Source organism: Rattus norvegicus, chromosome 1 (assembly GCF_036323735.1).
Source record: "Rattus norvegicus strain BN/NHsdMcwi chromosome 1, GRCr8, whole genome shotgun sequence".
Lineage (NCBI taxonomy): Eukaryota > Metazoa > Chordata > Mammalia > Rodentia > Muridae > Rattus > Rattus norvegicus.
The window spans coordinates 235,449,660-235,470,779 of NC_086019.1; the positions used below are offsets into that span (position 1 = coordinate 235,449,660).

General features: G+C 42.3%; 1 protein-coding gene across 4 annotated transcripts in view; it reads right to left on the reverse strand.

Annotated features, from left to right (window-relative positions):
* The window catches only part of Glis3 (GLIS family zinc finger 3), a 419,850-nt gene that overhangs the window by 60,093 nt on the left and 338,637 nt on the right, over positions 1–21,120 (reverse strand). For all 4 annotated transcript variants that reach the window (XM_039101395.2, XM_039101397.2, XM_063281030.1 and 1 more), the window contains one exon: positions 232–373. In XM_039101395.2, coding sequence (XP_038957323.1) covers positions 232–373 — 142 coding nt within the window. The remainder of the gene's footprint in view (positions 1–231; positions 374–21,120) is intronic.

A 21,120-nucleotide genomic window follows, 5' to 3' on the forward strand; every position in this document is an offset into this window, starting at 1 on the left:
TTTCTTCTGAGTCTAAATAAGTAGGGCTTAAACTTCCTGGGAGGGGTGGGTGCTCCTACCTTCCGGCAGAAGTCCAGAACTAGATGAACTAATGTGTTATTCAACCTTGTTCTTTATGAAGGAAAAGAAGAGCTACTTTGCCAATCTGGCACAAGTCAGTAACTACAGGCCACGGAAACAACCGAGTGCCGATGACTCTCAGGTGAACGGGACTCACTGTTGCATTCTTACCTGAATAGAGTTCAGGCCCAGGCCCTGGGGAGTGTCCCACGGTGCGATCAGCAGCATCTCTGGGGGAAGTGGCTGGCTGCAGAGGCTGCACAGCGAGGCAGTCTGTGAGGAGATCTGGATGGAGCTCAGTGCTGGACCGTAGCTGAAAGGAGAAAAGAGAGAGAAATAGAGAAAGCTGATCCTTAGAACACCTGTCTGTAAATGCTGTATCCTCTAAGCATTTGTGCAATTCGAGCCACAAATATGCATCAAGCATCCATGGAGAGACAGGCAGGAGTGAGTGGAACACAAAGTCAACAGAAGGGTCAGTTCTGCAGCCCTAGAACACCTGACAGGTGCTTTAGGAAACAGACCTTGATAGGTGCACTTCTGGGAGCCCGGCTTCCTGTTCTATTCTCATTTATGTTTGCTTAGTATCCACTCAAAAGTTATAATGATGCCAAAAACAAGCTCAAACAGGCTCTGCCCACACTACAAAGTACTTTTATGGACAGAGATGCTGGCTCAAAAATATCCAGAAATCTCTACTGGATTTGACCCTTTAAATTTTACACAAGAGAAAAACACCCCAGCTAAAATTGAAATATACAGAAAGAATAAACAAAACCATTAATATCATCATCATCATCAACAACAGCAACAAACACTGATACTTAGTGACATGAAAAAAAGAGGACTTTACATTTTCATTTAGTCACCTACAACAAAATCAATTTTATACAAGATTCACATGTAAAAATTAAACCAAAATGGAGTTATAATGTAGTATAGGTAAAAATTTACTTGATTCATTTTATAATGTGTGGGTGCTCATTTGTACAAGTGCTTATGCTTGTATGTCTGTGAGTGTGTGTGTGTGTGTATGTGTGAGTATGCATCTATGTGCCTGTGTGCATGTATCTATATGTGGAGTGATTTTGTGTGTTTACGTGTGAATGTGTACTTGTGTGTTAATGTGTACGTGTGTGTGCATCTGTGTGTACATGCACCTGTGTGTGTGTGTGTGTGTGTGTGTGTGTGTCTGTTTGCATGTGAATGTTTTTATACATGTGTGTAGACTGAAAAGAAGTCCTGGAATCCTCAGGTTACTGCCTACTTCTCTAACAGGGCTCAGAGGCTTGCAGTTCACCAGTCAGACCGCACTGACAACCAGTGACGTGCAGGGATTCTCCTGGAACCAACATTCCTGGGCTGGGATGACAAGCATGTACCATCACACCTGATTTTTTACATGGGTTCTAGGGGGTGAATTCAAGTCCTGCACACTGGTATAGCAATCAGTTTAAGAACTGAGACATCCACATCCCCAGTATCTTTACAAACACAAATTTTGTAAATAAAGCTTCGATGAAAAATTCAATGGAACATTTGGTGACATAAAAACACTAACCTAATTGTGTTAAAACATAGTGTTTAACAATCTAAAAACTGTGTTTGTTTAGAAATATCACAAGTGGTTATCTTCAGTATTCAAAAACTATATACAAACTGATTTCATAAAGGTAACACAAAGCCTTTAGACATAGGGTTGGAGTCTTCTTATTTCTCTGACAAATGCCTCTCTCGACTGTGGGAGCATTCACTGTCTTTATAAACTTTGATTCTTTCTGGGAAGACAAGGAACAACGAGAACAATTATAAAAAGGAGACGGCGCTAAATGCCAGAGAAAGTGACTTAGAGAAGAGCGGTCTTGAGGACATATGTGGGGGCTACTTGGGACTAATGCAGGGAACACATCCTCAGTTTAAAATTGGTAACACATTTGAGAAGAAGTGAAGCAAGGTGCCCCAGAGACTGGGTGTTGGCGGCTGGGGGAGCCTGCTTGCTTTGACATGTTCTAAACGATCCGTGGAGTGGTGAGGCGGGCACTGAGCAAGTCCGGGGAACAGAGAAAGACTATGTTAAGGGGAATGGGACAAAGGAGTGTACAAAGGGAAACTGTTACACACTGGGGCTTCTTCCTCTATAAATAGGTTGAAAAGAAGAACTCAAAGGGGTGATGTATACGCCACAATAATTACAGAAGTGGAGGTTGTGAATTCCAGGGGGCTGTGAAGAAGAAAGACATGGGAGAAGTTCGTGGTGGACATGATACAAGTATAGTATACATGTATGAACTTCTCATGTCTAAAAATGACAACACACATAAAATGAGTGCTTGGCATTATAACGGTACAGTGGTGTTAACCAACAGCTCTCTAGTTGGACTTAAGGCCCTCTCAAGAGGGATACCATGGGTAATACAGGAAACTCAAGTGCCAGTGAAGTCACAGATGTCGGAGAAGAACCTATGACCATCAGTTTACTAACCCGGCATAATCCCTACAACAGTGTAAGCATATGTCTTTGTACCCTCGTGTCTCATCAAAGAAACTTCTCTGCGCAATAGACAGACAATCAGAGAAAACCACAACCAATCAAAACAGAGAATAGTGGAGCCCAGTCCCATTGGCTGCCCTGCTAAAACAGTTTCACATCTAAGGCTCAGGAAACATTGCAGAAGAGGGGGCTGAGAGATTGCGAGGATCAGAGAGTTTGCTGTGAGACTGTTTCCTAATAAAATCGGTTGTTATAGCCATCAAGTCTCAACAATATGCCTGCCTAAAGATGAGCTGAACAATGACATCACCAATAAACACGCTCAGTGGATGGGGTAATCCCCTGAGGTCTCAACTCTCACACAGAACTACAGGCAACTAAGGACAGTGGAGAGGGGGAGAAACCGTCTTCTCCAGGGAAGGCGCACTAATTAGGTATCCAATAACGAATGATCGGCCCTGAAAACATACATGTAACATTATACTAAGCATGGTACATTTAGAAATATAAATGTATGTTATACATGCTATAGCAATTAATGAAAACGAGAGACCATACATTAGAAAAAGAGCAAGGAAGTACATGGGAAGGTTTGGAGGGATGAAAAGGAAGAAGAAATGATGCAATTATAACTTCAAAAATAGATTTTGGAAATGTCTTCATAAAAGCAATTCAGCTTTTGTTATGTATTTTATTTTTCCATTAACACATGTATAGTATTTTTAAAAATTCACTACACTTGCCAAGAAAGACCTTAATAGTGATTTATCAGGTGCAGATGTATGGCTCTCTGGCTAACAGCACTTGTTACTCCAACAGAGGACTTGGTTTTAGTTCCCAGCACCACACATGGTGGTTCCCAAGTATCTGTAACTCCAATCCCAAGGGATCTGACACCCTCTTCTGACCTCTGTGAGCACCAAGCACATACACAGTACACATACACACATACAGACAAAACATTCATACACATTCTCTGTCTCTGTCTCTCTCTGTCTCTCTCTGTCTCTCTGTCTCTCTGTCTCTGTCTCTGTCTCTCTCTCTCTCTCTCTCTCTCTCTCACACACACACACACACACACACACACACACTAGTAGATGAGTATGTTGGCACAAAATTTCTAGAGGGCATTAGTGAATATATTTTAAAACCCATAATCAAAATAATTTGGTTCTTCAACCTGTCCTAAGGAAATATCCAGAAATATGAAGGACAATGTTCACCCAAAGAAATATGTATACATTCTCCTAATGATATATAGTATGATTTAAAGCAATACCCAAAACTGGAAAATGTTCTTTAATGTCCACAATCAGGACAACTAAAAAACAAAAATCACTCATTAAGTCACTGAACTACTACTTTGTTCATAAATCAAGATTTTGTATGCAAAATGGTAATAATAACATCCAACCCAAACAGAATCAGAAATGTAATTATTGAGCTCAGATTTACTTATAGCCATAACATTATGAATTTATTTATTCTACTTCTGACAATCTTCTCCTGTCTTCTAATTCTCCACATTGCAATGGTGGACTAGAGTCACTGTGCCAATTCAAGAGTGTCTGTGTGTGCGTCTTTCCCACAGCCTGATGATGTCAAACACATAGCTTGAAACTGGTCATGGTGAAAATATTTGCAATACAGAAGTTGGCAACTGCTCCACACTATGGCTTTCTCGTTAGTAGTGCTAACTGATCAATATCACCAGAACACTAATAAAGACTTTGACCTGAACTCTGAACACACATGAGCACAGACTGCTACCGGTGGATTCCTTTTCGTCTGAGTTCAGAGCTAGCTAGGTTCCTGGTGTGAAATGGAGGGAAGCTGGAGGGAGCATTCAGAGGTAGAGCTTAGCGGGAGTTCATTAGGCCTGGGATGGTGTTGTTCTCATAGATTGAGGTAGATCCTGTGGGACCCCAATTTATTTCTCAAGAAAGTAAGAGAAAGCCGAACCCTGAGTCGGTCTATGTTTTGTTTATCCTTTGAACATATGCTCCCCACTCTGAAACCACTTCCCATGTGACAGCCCAAGGGGCCCTCAGTTGGCCACCATGGCATCTGACTATTAAGGTCTCAAAAATGGTGAGCTACATGGACCTCTTTTACTAGAATTTTTTTTTATATCAATGAAAAGTAAGGTCAGACAGAGAAGACATGCATACACACACACATAAAATGGTACTTCTTAGATCTCAGTTGAGAGCAAATCTCTACCCAGACCATTGAGTATTAATACACGAGTATTAAGGCAACCCGAGGGGCAAGGTCATAAAGAAGGAGCATTTAGCTCACACAGCAATGAGATCAACACAACATCCTTAGCGTTGGCTATGGAACTTTTTGATCAGGACTGCCTATGTTAATGCCTAACCCTCTTAGGACCTTTAGAAGATATGTTTGTTATTTTCTTATGAACCTAACACATGCTGGAAAAAAAACTGGAAAAAAATCAAGGCTTAGAATGAGTTCTGGTCATCACTTTTAATTTATCTTCCATCATTAAAATGTGATCTGGGGTGCACATGTTCTACTAAGGGCAGAAATGAATGCTTTCTGCTTTCGATTACCCACTACTCACTCCAGGGTTTTCCAGTTATCAGTACCAGTGAGATCTTTCCAAGGAATTTCATAGCCATGGGAATCCTGGCATGGAACACAGGCAATCTTCCTTAGCTTCAACAGCACTCGTGTTTTCTGGCAGCGTGATTCCACACGACTTCGTGGTGAGAGTTAAGTTAGTTTTCTCTAGGATTAGGCATGGTTCTAAAAAGTGCTTCTTAAATTAAACAGGCCTCAGAACATCAGGCAGGATTTCCAAAGGAAAGGTGCATGTGAATAGTGAGTCATGAGAAGAAGTTGTATATCCAGTCCAGTTCCCAGTCTAGGAAAGGATCTTCCAGGTTGAAATGAAAGAGAAGGAAGACAGAGTCGAATCTCCTGAAGGGGTGTCCTCCAACCTAACGCAGTTTTAGGTGGAAAGGAAAATTTCAAGTACTCATAAAAAATAATGTCCTAGTGTTCGCATCAACAACCTCTAAGCTTCTAGGGTTATATGGAAAAGAAACAGGGCACAGCTTAATTACGTCAGGATCATCGGTGAATATACGTCTCTGGATGGGCACAGGTCAGAGATTCCCTCGGGGCACTCCCGAGTTCCTACGTGGGAATGGTGCTGCGGCCCAAGGATGAGCCTTTAAAATTGCTCAAGAATCCTAATGAGCAGAGCTAGAAGTTTATTTGCTATAGAAAGAGGAAATGCTTTGTGGAGATGGGCTGATAAAAATGTAATATTCCTTTCATGTAGACGTTAAAAAATCACCATATCTTCTGTGTTTAGCTATGATGTTAAAGCATTTTTTTTCCATTGAAGCACAAGCTTCAGACCTCTAATTAGCAGGTTTCAGGAAAGGTCAAGGGAGGAGAAGATACAGACAAAGATGGGGAATGTTTTCCAGTCACTGGATAGACAGATGCTGCAAAAATAATTCAGTCAACATGGGGAGACCGTCGTGCCTTGTATCTTATGAAACACCTTGACAGATTCATGAGAATTCTTCTTGAGACCTTTGGACACTAGAAGTTTGGTGTTATCCACAGGGGAAAGCAATCATTAATCCCAGCATCATAAGTACTAATTATCATAAAAGATTCTTAAGTTCCCTATGTACTCATCTGTCTCTGTGAAACTCACAAAGATAAATGGCTGCGTGACGTTCAATTCTTGAAAACAATTTAGATTCCTATTCTTTTACGTGAATGAAAAAGAAATTTAAAATTTCCTACAAAGCTTCTTGTTGTTCTTAGGAAACAGCAAAGAGCTGACCAACCCCTGCCCCCACCCCGACTTCAGGGTCTTTACTGCTGCTTTGGATAGAGGAGAGATTTGAAGCTACTGATCATTAATTCTCCCCTTCAAAAGACCATGTGAGTGGTCCCCTGGAACCACTGCTTCAGCTGCCCTCACAAGACAACATGGCTCTACAATCCCACCTTTCCGTACCCTTCTCCTTCACTATGCAGTCCTTTCTTGGGCTTCCACAGGATTCAAGTGCCAGGTTAGGTTCTGGAGCCACAACAACCATCAGAACGAAGACACTCGCCTAAGGGTTTGCACTCTAGATTAGGAAGTTAAATAAATAGTAAACTCAAAATAAATTGTAGAGAAGGTAGTAAGTACTCTGGAAGGAAACGGAGAAAGGATGCCAGTGCGGATGGGCTGGGTACTTGGGAGAAACGGGAAGGTCTGAGGATGTTCTGGGACTTGCTTAGCCATAAAGGGCCTCGCAAACCTCTCCAAGGAGTGACGTTTCCATCACAGTACAATAAAGTGTCTTGCAGGGTTTCTGCCATCTTGTCCCAAGGAACTTAGCTCAACGTCTGTTTTTTGCTTGTTTGTTTTTGCCTTTTATTTTTAAAAGTCTAGAGTCTCCAAAGCTTTTCTTTGGGAGCTCACAGGTCCTCTGAAGCAGGGGTCCACAACAGCCAGTGCTGCATGCCAACTTGATTTGGCTATAGCCCTAGTTTTTCCATCAGACATGGGTCTAGATGATCCTGTGAAGGAACTGTGCATGGACTGTGGTCCATGTCCACTGATGGATGACCTTCAAGAGAGGGATTATCTTCTGCAAGTTGAGTAGGCCATGTCCAGTCAATGAAAGAGCAAAAGTAACCAGGTTTTACTAAAGAAGAGGAAGAGGAGAAGAAGGGGGAGGAGGAAGTAGAGGATGAGGAGGACTCATAATCTAAAGAGTCGGCACTCTGTCACAGGACTGTAGCATCCACTTCTGTCTGTGAACAACCGTCCTGCCAGCCTTCCTTCCTAACTCCTCACCTGCCAGAATGCACACTCAATTGAACCAGGTCTTAGCGTCTTCTTCTCTACAAACTGTAGACATACACCTCTCCCTACCTCTTGTGATTCTCTTCTAGTTTATCCAGGAGGTCATTAGCAGATTGTGATGCAAGGTATTCTAACAATGTCCTGGACACATTTTCTCACAGCTGTATATTTCTGACATCTGCCCCATAGGGAAAAGGATGTTCCTTTGGACTGGAGAAAGAGGTAATAAATGGAATGGACCACTTCTGCTCAGGTGTCCTGGTCTCGTTCCCTGCTTTGGCTGTGGTCTAATAACATGAGTGTGGTGAAGCCTGGCATTCACCATCCTAAGTACATGCACAGTGGTCCTTCCAAAGGCACCAAGTCTGCTCCTCCTGGATGAGAACCCCTGGTTCTTGGCACAGGTTCGCAATTACCTTGACATTCTGATCTTGAGATAAGATGACTTTGACCCAGGGGTGTCCTTAGAATGTCTCCTTTCTGTGTCCTCTGTTGCTCTCCTGCTCTTCTTCCTCCTTCCATAGCTTTCCTTCAGCTCCGGGGAACCTCCCCAAGTTAATAGGGATAACGTGTTTGTGTTTTTCTATGGCATTTTCTAGTGAGGAGGCCAAGGAAGCCTTCTGAAAGGCAGGGTTATGATGAACAGAGTCCTGAATGAAGTAAGAGAGCCAGATGTACACCTGAATATTCATGAAGAGGGAAGAAGTTGACAGGCCTGAAAACAGCTCTGAGAGGAGTGAGTAAAAAAACAAGAGGAGGATGTGGCACATACCCAGAGAAATGGCCAGGATTCAAGTGGACATGGGCCTTCAGAAACATAAAAAATTAGCGTTTGATTTGTGTGACTGCAAGACTATGGGAGAGGGCAAGCAGGAAGGCTAGATGTACTGTGAATACTGTGAAAACTGTATGGAAAACACACAGAACTGCTAAGGGAGTAGCTTTTACACGCTCCTGCTAAGGGGGTACCTGTTACACCATCTAAATGAGTTTTTGCTGCAGTAGGAGGTGTGGAAAGTGGTCAGCTTCTATCTGGAAGGTGAAGCTGAATGTAATACAGTGTAAGAGGGAAATCCAGGCTAGGTCATGTGATGGTTAAGCGTGACTCTTAACCTGATTAGGCGAGAAATCAACTAAGAGACATGCTTTTGGGCAGGCCTGTGAGGACATTTCCTAGAAGAATTAACTGAAGAGCTAAGACCTTCCCTCAGAGTGGATGGCACCTCCTACCAAAGCACAGAGTAATAAAAGGTCTGAGGAGAAAGCAGTGCCTTGACAAGTGTTGCTTAGGAAGCATCTCTGTTGCCATCAAACTGCAGCTTGATTGATTCCAATGTGGAATGAAGACCAATGGCTCTTCAAGAACCTTTTAGATCTTCAGGTTGGAACTTCTGAGGCATCCAACTCCATTAAATAAGCAATTATGTGGTTCTGAGCTTCTACTGTACACAAATGAATACTGTTAAGATGACTCTTTCCTTAAGCACCCAGGGGACAGGGAGGGCTGTGGCATCTGTCCATAATCCTGTGACTGGGTTGTATATTGGGTTTTTCTATCTTGTTGTGAACAGAGTTTGCAACTGAGTCTCCAGATGGTCTGCCTCAAAGCTTTCTAAACCCACAGCACAGGACAATATGTCATTAGCATTGTGAAAATCAGCCACTGACTGTCAACTGGATCTGTGAGCATGAGCCTCAGTACTGTATCTAAAGGAAGTGACTACCTCTACTGGTTTGTGATGTAAATATACAATGAGATCATCTCTTATTTTACCCTCCAAATAGAAAGTTTCCAAAGATTTGCATGAAACTAAACATTTTGGGGAGATTTCTGACAATCTCCTCAAATCCCCTGGGCGTGGCAATGTGCTGCTTCCCACCCCTGCTGTGATGTAATCATCTCCCAGCTTCCATACTTTGTACCAACAGCCAGCAACTAGCACAGGTCTGCACCTCTTCACCTTGACATGGCACAAAACCTGAGATGTAATTTATAGTCCATATCTCCTTAAGGTTGAGGAGGCCTTCTCCATCAGGACCCTCCCTCTAGCTTCCTCCCTTTCTCTCTCCTGAACTGTAGGAGGCACTTGAGTTCTTGGCTCATAGCAGATTTCTGGGAATCATGTTAGGAAACATTGAGAACTCAGTGTTGTCTCACTCAGGACTTCCCAGAAACACTCAGACGTACCTAAAAGAATGTGTGGATTCATTTCTCTTCTGTACCTGTTCTTCCCATACACCAAGAATATGTGTGTTAATTGTCCGTTACCTTAAGGATTGGTAAGAAATCAAGGCAAATGTTCTAAGAAGGGAGAGCCCATTCTATTGTTTAAGGCCCCTAGAGAGGGCAGCACAGATAGCCAGGAGTACACAGGGAACAAATGGCTTACCTATTTCTCTAGGAAGCAGAGAAGCATGCAGATCCAGGAACCCGCCCACCCCTTTCCCTTCAGTCCTAAGGGTCTCCCTAGGCTGCCTGCTCACTGTTTCCCTGCCTTCCAAATGGCAACTTTAACATGGATGAGCCTTTGGGACCTTTCAAGCCCTAATCTATTATCTCAAGAACTGGGAAAGTTGCCTGCATTCTGCTACTTGTAAACTTGGTGTCATGCTCAGGGACATATAGGACAGCTGAGTCTATCAGGCCTATCTGTGAGTCGGTGTTTTTAAAAGATAGTGTGAGTATCATTTAGGGTTTACTTTTTTATTTATCCTGTACAAGAAAACACAATGTCTCTTTAGCTTCTGTACAGCTTCACATTATGAGGTCCTTGTTTCAAATGATTGTTTTTCAGTTTTAATAATGAAGTCACCTGTCACAGCTTGACATGCTTCCTGTGTGTGGGAACTTGAGCTGTTTCCCTTATAACAGAGTAACTCTTCCTAGTACAGAAAAACAAGGCGCTGTCAGAGGTGACTTGAATTTGTTGGTATGTTCGAGACTATTCTGCTGATGTTCATAACTCTTCAAATGGGACAGAAACTCTACCCCCGTCATTTCTTTTGTTTGTTTCAGACGTGATTGAATAATCACCCAAGATTAAGTGAATCAAGTGGAAATAATCAGGACAGGGAAAAGGCCAGATTCTGCCATTTGCAGTTCCATTACGTTTTATCCCAAGAGCAAAGGCATTCTGGGAGTCTGAGGCAGATATACTTCCAAAGAAAACCAGGCACAATCAAAGGCTTTTGTGTTCTCTTTTTCCGGTGAGCAGAGTCCACTTGAGCTAGGCATATTTATGCATCACCTTGTCAGGATTCCTTTGTTCTCCAGAAATCAAATGCCACCAAAATATGTTTCTGAAGAAACCCAGCCAGAAGGAAAGACAAATAGTTTTGCTTTTTTCTAGAGGCTTAAGGTTTATTACCAGAACACTCTTATCAAGTGTTCTCTGTGACACTCTGAGCAATGTGGATCTCAGGGAATTAGCTCATTGCCAAAAGGCTTAAAAAATAATTACAATGAATTAACCTATTATATTAATTACAATTAATTTTCAGTTGAATGTAAGAATTCCATCTCTAGGGGATTCCTCAGCACTGACATTTATGAAGTGGCTCTGCATATCATAGGTAATTAATTTCCAACAATCTGCTATCAAATTTGTTTCTTTTGGGGATGACCAATTTGCAAGGAGAAAAAGAAGTATAAGTGAATGAAGTTTAGGAAATGGCTCTGGAAGAAACAGAAGTGCCCAGTCAGGAAGCCTAAGCTCCGGTTGGCAATGACTACTGAGGCCCAAAATTATACCTATCAATGATAGACAGCATACAATAGGAATATGCCTTAATAGTGCCATGAAAAAACATTTCCAATATGCACACAAATACAGTTTAAATATTGGTTGACTGGAACCATACACAGAAACACAGAATTTCAGAGTACATCTCTGTAGGGTCTCATAATCCTGCCTGTTAGCTCGGTACTGGTGAGTAGACTGCCTCACTGGCATCTACTGTCCCAATGTGAGCAGTACAACCGAGAAACTGATCCTTTGATAATTGAAACTAAATATCACTTATAGTACTAATTTGCAAAGTTCTACTGCCTCCCAAGGCATCAGTCACTTTAGCCTCTACCTAAATCCTTCTAATGGAAGGGAACTCCCTTACTGCTCAACATCCTCTACTGATCAGTGGGCATAGTCATTAGAAGTTAGTGTGTGTGTGTGTGTGTGTGTGTGTGTGTGTGTGTGTGTGTGTGTGTTAGAAAGGGGATCATGAGAAAGGATGAACCGACCCTTAAGGGAGGGAAAAAAGACAGAAATGAAATGTATCTAAAATAAAAGCAGAAGTGAGAGCCATTCATGAGAAGGGGATGAGAAGGGGGGGAGACACAAACTAGGGGGGAGACACTGGGAAAGGGAAAGGGGGAGGAGGATAATTAGAGCAGAGGATGGTACATGGAAATATCTCAACAAAACACATGCACTTTGTAAACTACATTAAAATTACAGGGAGGGAAGGAGGGAGAGAATGAGAATAAGTGAATGGATGAATTTTACTTGACGTTGAGCTTTTATTTATCCACTGGGGCTTATTCCTTCCCCTGGCCCCCGGACCACACAGAATGACTGCCCACAGTCATCTTTTACACTTCTAGTATTTGAGACGCTTCAAAAAATGCTATAGGATGGCAGGGTTCTAGTCCTGACATATGTGCTCACGCTTCAACGTCAGCCTGTACCACGGTACTTCTTCTATAGGCTGAGCATGACTTGTTTTTAAATATTGATGAAAGGAGGCTTAGGTAGGCACTGGTATAGCAACATACACCATGCAGGCATATTCACTGAATGCCGATGCCCCTGGCTGCCATGCTTGCTTTAAGAATTGAGCTAGACACAAAAAGTGCTTAATACCATGTGTGGCGTGCAAACGTTGGTACAGGTTCCTTACCTGTACCTGTACCTGTTCCTTACCTGTAGTTTATTTATCCCATTCACCACCCTAAATCCCCAACCCCCACCCTAACTCTTCTTAAAACTGGGTCTCTCTGTTCAAACAATACCAACAGGTAACAATGAACTGGCCATCAGCCTAGCAGAGGCTCAAGAGAGTCAGTGGAACCCTTGTTCTTGACTTTCTACGGTTCCTAGTTCCTCTATTAAAACCACCTGAACAGCCAACACCTTTTAACATGTTTTGCTATGCATCTGTCCCTTCATTCCTCAGCTTTTCAGTTGGTCCTTCACTTGTACCTAAGGCTATGCTGGGGCTAAGAGTTAAGATGCACATAACCTCAGCCAGTTCCCTGCCCTTGCTGAACTTCTGATGTAGTGTAAGCAAAATGTCCAGTGAACCCCTCCGACCTTTTCTGGTATGCGGTGGTCTCTGTTTTTGAGCATTACTTATATTAGCAAGTAAACCTGCTAATGCTCCATTGCTGTCTGCTGACGTGGAGTATCAGTTGTGTTCCATTTAACTCAACAGCCTACCAGCCGGCCCCTCTCCTTCCACTGCTGTTTGTAGAATACATTTATTTTCTTGGTCTCTGACCAAGACCTGAATCATCTACAAAAAACAAATAGACCAAAAACAAGGACAAAACTCCCTATGCCCAGTGAACAATATGTTACCATCAATAACTATTCAAATAAACATAATTCCATTCTATCAACTATAAATGAGAATGTGGGGTCTGGACTCAGATTTGGACCCAGATCGAACTTTTATCTTCTTTCTTAGGAAATGTCGGACAATTGTGAAAAGATTTTTGAGTATCTCTTAAGGCTAGTTTCCTCTATATGATGTGGACAGTCAGGAAACATGATAGTTATGTGTTATGAGTCATGTGCCACAGGACGCCTGTGGAGGTCAGAGGACAATGCTATGAAGCAGGTTCTCTATGTCCAGCATGGGAGCTCGGAGATGAAACTCAGTTATCCTGATTTGGGAGTGCGCACCTGGACCTTGACCTGCCCCACAAGCCCAAGACTGAGCCTATAAACTTGTTGCAAGGGGCAAAACCAATTCACAAGATATAATCACGTGGCAACTGCTATTTCAATTAAGCCTTAGGTTTACATTAACATTTCCTGTGAGACACTGTTAAGATCCTAACACATGCTCTCATTTTTTTCTCCCTCGTTTAGTTTTTGAATCTCTTCCTCTGTCTGTTTATCAATTTTTTCTTTTCTGACAATGTAGTGCCACGATAAAGAAAAATAACAGAAACTTTAGGAGAAACAAATCCAAGTTAAAATCTTACCTCTGCCCACCTTTGGCTAGATACTTGACCTGTCAGTTCAGGACTTTCCTCTGAACATGGGGGCGGTGACACTGATTCTGAAGGATTATTACAGTGTGGCTGAAGAAACCTTCATATAACTGCCAGAGTTGTTTATAGCTACAGTTTTTGCTTAGAAAGAAGCAGCGACAGCAGCAGCTGTTAGGACGGTTAAGGGTAATACTTGTGTTTCTAAACAGTGGGGTCTCAGCCTCAGACCCTGCCCAAGGTCAAAGACTGTCCAATCAAGCTGTGAGTGCTGTTTCTGAGGATCAATGTCACTCCGGATGATTCTGTCTAAGGGAATGTGGCTAGTCTTCACTCTCTTAGAAGATATTAAGAAATATATGAAAAACTAGATTTGGTTAACACATCTATTCCAGAACATTCGAGGGATGTTAACATCTTTGACTTGCACCCTATTTTATAAAAATGTATGCACTATCTACTTCTATTCTGCATTGAGGTTCAGAAAGATGTTTCAAACACAAAAGCATGGATCTGTGGACTTTTCCCTGCATTGCTACATCTGTAAATACATTTCCTCTTGAGCTACTCACAAATGGGTACAGTCCAAAGTATGTCTCATAATCTGAGTCAAACTTCACCATGAGACATATCTCAAATACAGGACACAGAGCTGAAAGTTGCTAGATTCTTTATTATATAAACAGGGAAGTATTAATACAGAATTTGTTAATGCAACATCCTCCTACAGCCCTTGGGCCTGGGCATGGAGTTGCGAAGACTCTAAGGAAGAGTAGGGATTGCTTCCGCCACAGCTTTATACATCCTTCCCACATTGGCTTACCACACTAATGTGGCCACACACATTCTCCCTTCTCTGCTCAAGTGTAGTGTTTTCTTTCCCTTCAAGTATTCTTGGAGCTTAATTAAAGCAGCCAGGACCTAGTAATTACTTCCCCTGTCCATCTTTCCAGCTCCGTATTGTTTTCCCTTGAATTGATTTCTGACTACAGCCCTGTCTGAGCTAGTTTAGGAAGTGTGGGGAGGGAATAGCTACAAAGATCCTAGGATCTTGGGTATTTTTCCCCTCCTCCTTTCATGTAATAAAAATGGAATGGCTGCAAAGGATCTGAGGCTGATTTATACTGCACATGAGTGTCTGGGCAATTTTCAAATGCCTACTTCTTAAAATTGAAGGCTGTCATTTCAGTGGAAAGGGCATACTTTTCAGCCTTCCATCTCTCCCACACTCAAGTCAGCTTAAATCTCCCCAGCACCGATAACTCCCTTAGTGGATTTTTCTGCCAAACATTAGCTACCACCCAAACTCATGGGCTCCGGTGAGCAGCTCTCCCTACTGATGCGGCCTCCTGTCTCGTGATCCGGGTCAAACAGAATGAAGACACTCTTCTCTATGATCCTGCTCACTCTGATTTGGGGATCATTACTTCCAGTCACACACACTTCCCTAGTGTATAGCCCCCTTTTTGTGTGTGCTGCTTTGCATATTCCCAAGTTAGATAAGAGCCTCTTCAGTTCACTTAGAGATGCCATGCCTCGGCTCTCTTTTAGTCTTTCTGGATCTTTCCATTCTACAATCATCTTTTTTTTCCACTTATGCATCACAGAAGGAAAGAGAAGCTACTGTAAGCTGAGTCTCTTGGTGCTTTACGATTTTACTTTATCTTTTTCTAGAAGAACCTAGAAGAAATATGTAAATAACGAGTGTACAGCACATCAGTAAATAGCTGTTAAGAGTTCATTAATCTCTGCTGGTTCTTTAGGGCCAGCCTTAAAGGCAGACTAAACCATGTGTTTGTATAGCCCAAATGGAAGAACAGGGCAAGGCAGTGCTAAGATCCTTCAATAATCAATTGAGAATAAATCAGGCAATAACTAAATGAAATCCTAACAGAGATTTTTAAAAATCCAAATATTTGGGGAGTTGATTCTCGTTATTAGTTTTCATTCGTGCTAGATTTCACTAAGTCACGTTCTATCTGTGAAATCATCTAAATTCCCTAGATGATTTGACTACTCCAATCTATATGTTGCCTCTCAGATTGTGCAAATGAGCAATCCTTCCATCGGGAAATGCTAAATCATTCCATTCACACGTGTATTTCATATCTCATTCATCTGGAGGGGCTGAAAGCAAATCCAATTTTCTACCTTGCCATTAAAGATTCAGTGTCTAGCAAGCATTTGAGAAGCAGAACACAGGAATTTCAAGGCAAGGGAGCACCAAACTCTAAATCTGAGCCCCCTTTCTGACAATCGACTCAGATGAGCATCTGCCTCTGAATAAGGTGACTGGGCCATAACCCTGGCAGTTAGACTCCACAGTTAGCCTTTAAAATTTGCCACTTATTTCACTGCCACTCTGGAGGTCATGCTGCCAAGGTCACGCCAAGGGAAGTGCACCAATGATGTTATTTCTGAGAATGGATAGACAAATTCTGCTAAAAATACCCATGTATGCTCACCAAGCACTGTAGAGCTCACAACACACTGAGCTCACAACATTTGGGTGCTGTGTCAAACGAAGCTCTTTTTCTGGACCATCTGAAAGGAGGCCTGACACAGAGAGTGATGTCTGCTCGAACCCAGGCAGGTTCTTCTCTAGAGACTTCCTCTGGTCTAGGAGGTCCCTGCCAAGCCATCTTCATGTTGAGAATCTTATTTTTCTTTGGGAGAAGGTGATAGCTTTTTGCCTTTCATTTTTTATCATTCACCCACCACTTGCAATTAGCTTGATCTCTTCTTGGAGAAAATCAATGCACCCCAAAGATGCTAATTAAATAAGCAAGAGTTCTAGGGCAGGATGGGAAGGAGGATGAGGACTGCACATGGCTATGTGGAGGGTGAGGACAGCATCCCAGAAGCAATGTCTTAGGCAACAATGGCCTCACTTACTGAGCAACACAGCTAGAAAGAAGTCCCAATGAAGAAAGGGAGGCAGAAACAACTGTCAGCAACCCCTCCCAGGTTTACTACTCTGGAGAATGAGATTCAGTTTCCTTCCATACCACATGCCCTGGGCCAGGCAGGTTTTACCACGTGTGCTTTAGTTCTCAAGGGCTACAAGGAACTCTAAACTCAGAGGTCTGTGTGTCTAACTCCACTCTCCAGTGCTCCTGGCTTCATGTTGCTTGTCTGTCATAATTACCAGCACCCCTTGGGAAGATGCTATTATTGGAAGTAATTTCACATTCTGACACCACAGGAAGCTAGCTCAAGTTATAGCTACTTCAGATCTCTGCAAAGAGCCCTGTGTGATGGAAACTTTCAGTTTGCAAGAAATATATGTATCAAGGAAAAAAGAAATATATATACATATGTATATGTGTATGTGTATATATATATATTTATATATATATATATTTGAAAATATTCACTTTGTACTTTCCCAGTAATCCCACAATGTAGAAGGGAGGAAGAATGAGGAGTCAAAAAACCAACATTTCAAGTCAGTGTGAAAGCCATAGTTTTGAATTTGGCTTTAAAAAGTAAAAAGAAAGAAAATAAAAATTTTTTGTTTGTTTTTTTCAAATCAGAAAAAAAGAAGTACATGTCTTTTAGATTGTTTAGAAGACAACATTAAAATCAGGGACAGAGACAATTGGGCAGGGAAGATGACTCATTAGTGTTGGAGCTTGCTGCTAAGCCTGATTATCAACAGTTCAATCCCGGGACCCACACATGGCAAGATTCAATTCTGAATTCTGAATTCCATATGTGTGTCATGTTGTGGTATGTATGTGCATACACACACATCCAAACACATCTAAACACACATGCAAATACACACTTTTTTAAAAAGTAGAGACAGCTAAGAACTAATACACTATCCGTGTGAGGACCCTGTTTTCTTTCCAAGGAAACACAAGCGTGAGCTTTTCAGTGGAACTCCAAGTCTGCAGACAATGAAAGGTCTAGGCCTTTGCAAAAAACATACCAAGGAAGCATCAAGGAACAGTAGCATGTGAACACAAGCAACTTAATTTTTTCCCTCAGATCATGAAGATCAAAAGAATCTTTCTATTCTATATTCTATTGGGGAGACTCCCCAGCCTTCTCCCTCCCTTCTGCAGGAACGAAGCAAATTCCTCAGTCTCTCATGTCATTACCACCGCTGAAATGGGGTGTCCCTCTGTGCCAACTCTCTAATCAGTTTCAAAGTCTGTTTTGTTGGTTCTCATTGACGCCACTCAAAGGAACCGGTCACTCGTGGTCTCAAAAGTTTTACAACAAATTGTATGATTAAACTCCTTAAACATGTCTGTCCATTACTAATCCTCTTCTGCCAACATCCCTTTCACAGAGAAATTGCAGTGCTGCATGGTGCCTGATTTATATTTCATTTTGAGAACAGGAAGTAAAGGGATTAAAGTTAAGGATTAAAACACTTACTCTCCACTGCTCCCCCACCCCCTTGTCCCAAATGACTTCTTGGTTGTCATGGTTACTGTTCACTGGTCCTTAGCCCTGAATTCACGCCTCTTTGCATTAATAAAATATTTTAAATGAGTCCTCATGAAAAACAATAAGGTATTGCTAAGTTCAATAGCCCTTAAAAGAATTTTCTTTTTTTAAAAAAAAATCTATTTTTTTCATTTGTCCTTTTATTGGTACGTTTAAGAGGGAAACTCAAATTAAAAGACAGTGGAGGGACAATCTAAAGAGGAACAATGCAAACTCAAAATTAGTCATCAGGGGCACAGAGAAATACTCTGCAATAATAAGTTGGTTCTTTACTTATAAACCAGTGTTTGAAGGAAGATTAAGTGTCTCTGGGAATTTCTCAACTGTTGCAACACCATGTAAACAGCAAAGCTGCACGTAAATGCAGTGTTGCCATTCCAAATTGCAAATACCAGGCAGGAAATGAAGGGCTGAGGTTTTCATTGCCACAGTTAATTTAATCAAACCAACATAAATATCCAAGTCCTGATACTTCGGTGTCAGCAGCTCACAGGAGTGAAGCCAAAAGGTAGTACCAATGAGAGCACGCTGTCAGGTAGGAGATGCCTTCCTGAGCAGGGTATGTGGCATAAGCCTAGGAAGGAATCCAGAAGAAAGCATGGCACTGCCAAGCGGGAGAACATAAGCTATCTGAGCTGTTCTTTCACAAACACTCCACTGACATTCCGTTTAGAATGTGATGCCTGCATTCCTTTAAAAGGCCAAAGAAAACTGAGGACTTGAAACATGATACGAGTCCTATTAATGTCTATTTGCTTTTCTTTTAATGCGTATGAGTGCTTGCCTGCATGCATGTGTGTCTGATGACAATGGAGGCCAGCAGGTGGCACTAAATCCTGAAGAACTGGAGTTACAGATGTTTGTGAGCTCTCAGGTGGGTGCTGGGAACTAAACCCAGCTCTTCTCCAAAAGAAGGTGCTGTTCCTAGTAGGTGAAACATCTTTCTGGCCCTGGCTAGGGAAGAATCAGTGTGTGTCTGTCCCTGTATATTTGAAAGAGGGACCCACTGAAAAGAGGCAATTCTTCAGGGGTATCTTAAGTCTTTTTATGTTCTTGGGAGCAGACAGCTGTGGAAAACCAGGAAACTGTCTCTGTCTTAATCAAAAGGAACAAGTGGAGAGATAGGGGTAAATCACTTGGTAAAATGGAAGGACCTGAATGAGACCCCCAGAGACTATATTTCTTTGTTTTTGTTTTTTTAAGGCCAAGTATAATGGCACAGCTGTAATCTCAATCTTGGGAAGTGGGAGATAAGATTCTGGCCTACCTGAAAAATGACACAATGGTGGCACACCATGTCTAAAAACCCAAGGTGGATGGCACCTGCGGAACAACACCCATGGTTGTCCACCATACACGCTTTTGGAAGTAGAGCCTGCTTATGGAGTCCCAGGCTATTCCATAATGTGTATCATAGATCACAGTGGCAATTACACAGTTCTGGGGAAGGTGTTTCCAAAACATAGGGTTACTGCACTATTTATAAAAAACAAGCTATGTCAGAATATGTGGGAGTTATCATTGTGTCAAGAAATTGTTGGTAAGTGACAAACTGTCTGTGTTGAGGGAGCAAAGTAGCCACAGACAGAATGGCAAAAAAATCAAAGGAACACTATGTATGTGAGTGGGGTCAGAAGAGCTCGGCTGGAGGCTGCCCCCTGGGCTCAGCATCTACCTGATGAAGCCATACACCTTCTCTGAAGCTCAGGTCTCCCGTCTGCACAACAGAACGTAAAGGGACCAAGGAGGCCCATCTGGATGCCACTACTGGTCCGACTCCTAGGAAAGTACACAGGGCTCTACTGCCTTCTCCAAGGCCACGCTAACATCGCATTAATCCTGCAAAACTGCTGTGCTGCTTTAAGAAGTCAGCAGGCATGACAATGCCAAGGGAGACACAGTGCTTGGTGGTAATTATTCTTCTTCACTTCTGAAGCAGTACACCATACGGGAAGTGGGAAAATGGATTCTTGTGGCACTGCTGACGGCTTCATCCGGAGCTCCCCCTTGCTTCCACTAATGGTTCCAAGTTTGTGTTCATTATGTTGAGCCCTCTGATCAACTTCAAGTTTTATGGTCTGGGTGGAAGAAGATGGTACCTGGGGTAAAGGTGAGACATGGGACAGTCCTAGGGGTAATTAGGCCCCTCGCCTATTTATGCCAGGATATATTTGCAATTTAAAGTCGCGTTTTGCAAAGCAAATGGAGTAGATGTCTCCGATGACTCTGAGAAAAACCAAACCTGATTTTCTGCTTTCACTTCTGCACAGATGAGGGGATATGAAAGGAGTTTTTTACACTACCATCTCAAAATCCACCGTATATGAGGGCAGACAGCAAGACTTGTGTACCGGGATGGACCAGACACTGAGGGACAGCTCTTGACTGTCACTCCTCATCAGCTCTCTAATCAGTCAGAGCCTAGTAAAGACCTTACCATTGTAGACAGAAATGACTACTCATGGTGGCAATCTGTATTTTTTAATCATCAAAAATTAGTGGTCCAAGGGAGAAGCCCTGAGGGTTTATGTAGCATGTCCCAAAATTCTGAAAAGAAATTGGTGCCGGTGTACTATACAGAGTGAAGTGCACGCCACTCTTTCGAGATGAATGTGGAGGTCAATCCTAACTTGCAATGAGCGCATCAATTGAGGAGAGCCAATGTTTTATTTAGAGCCATTAAAATAAGGGAGTCTTTGTATTCAACAAAGGTGCCAAGGGGGAAGGAGGAAACACTCCCATACTCCAGAGTTCAAGATGGTTACTAAGTCCATGCAGGTGCATGATCTCCTTTGATCACACAATAGCTCAGGGCTGGGGAGATAGGTTCTTTAAGGTGAGCGTGAAGATCAGCAGACAGAAAGGATTTCCCTAGGGTCAGAGATGGGATTCAGACTCAGTTCCAAGGCCTTTCTTGTGCTTTCGTGAGAACTGAGTCAAGGTGATGACAGGCAGAGGGGAAGGCTTAATGAAAGCAGTTAGAGTTTAATCAACAAGGGGGACAGGCAAGTGGCCTCTGTAAGCTCGATGTCAAATCTG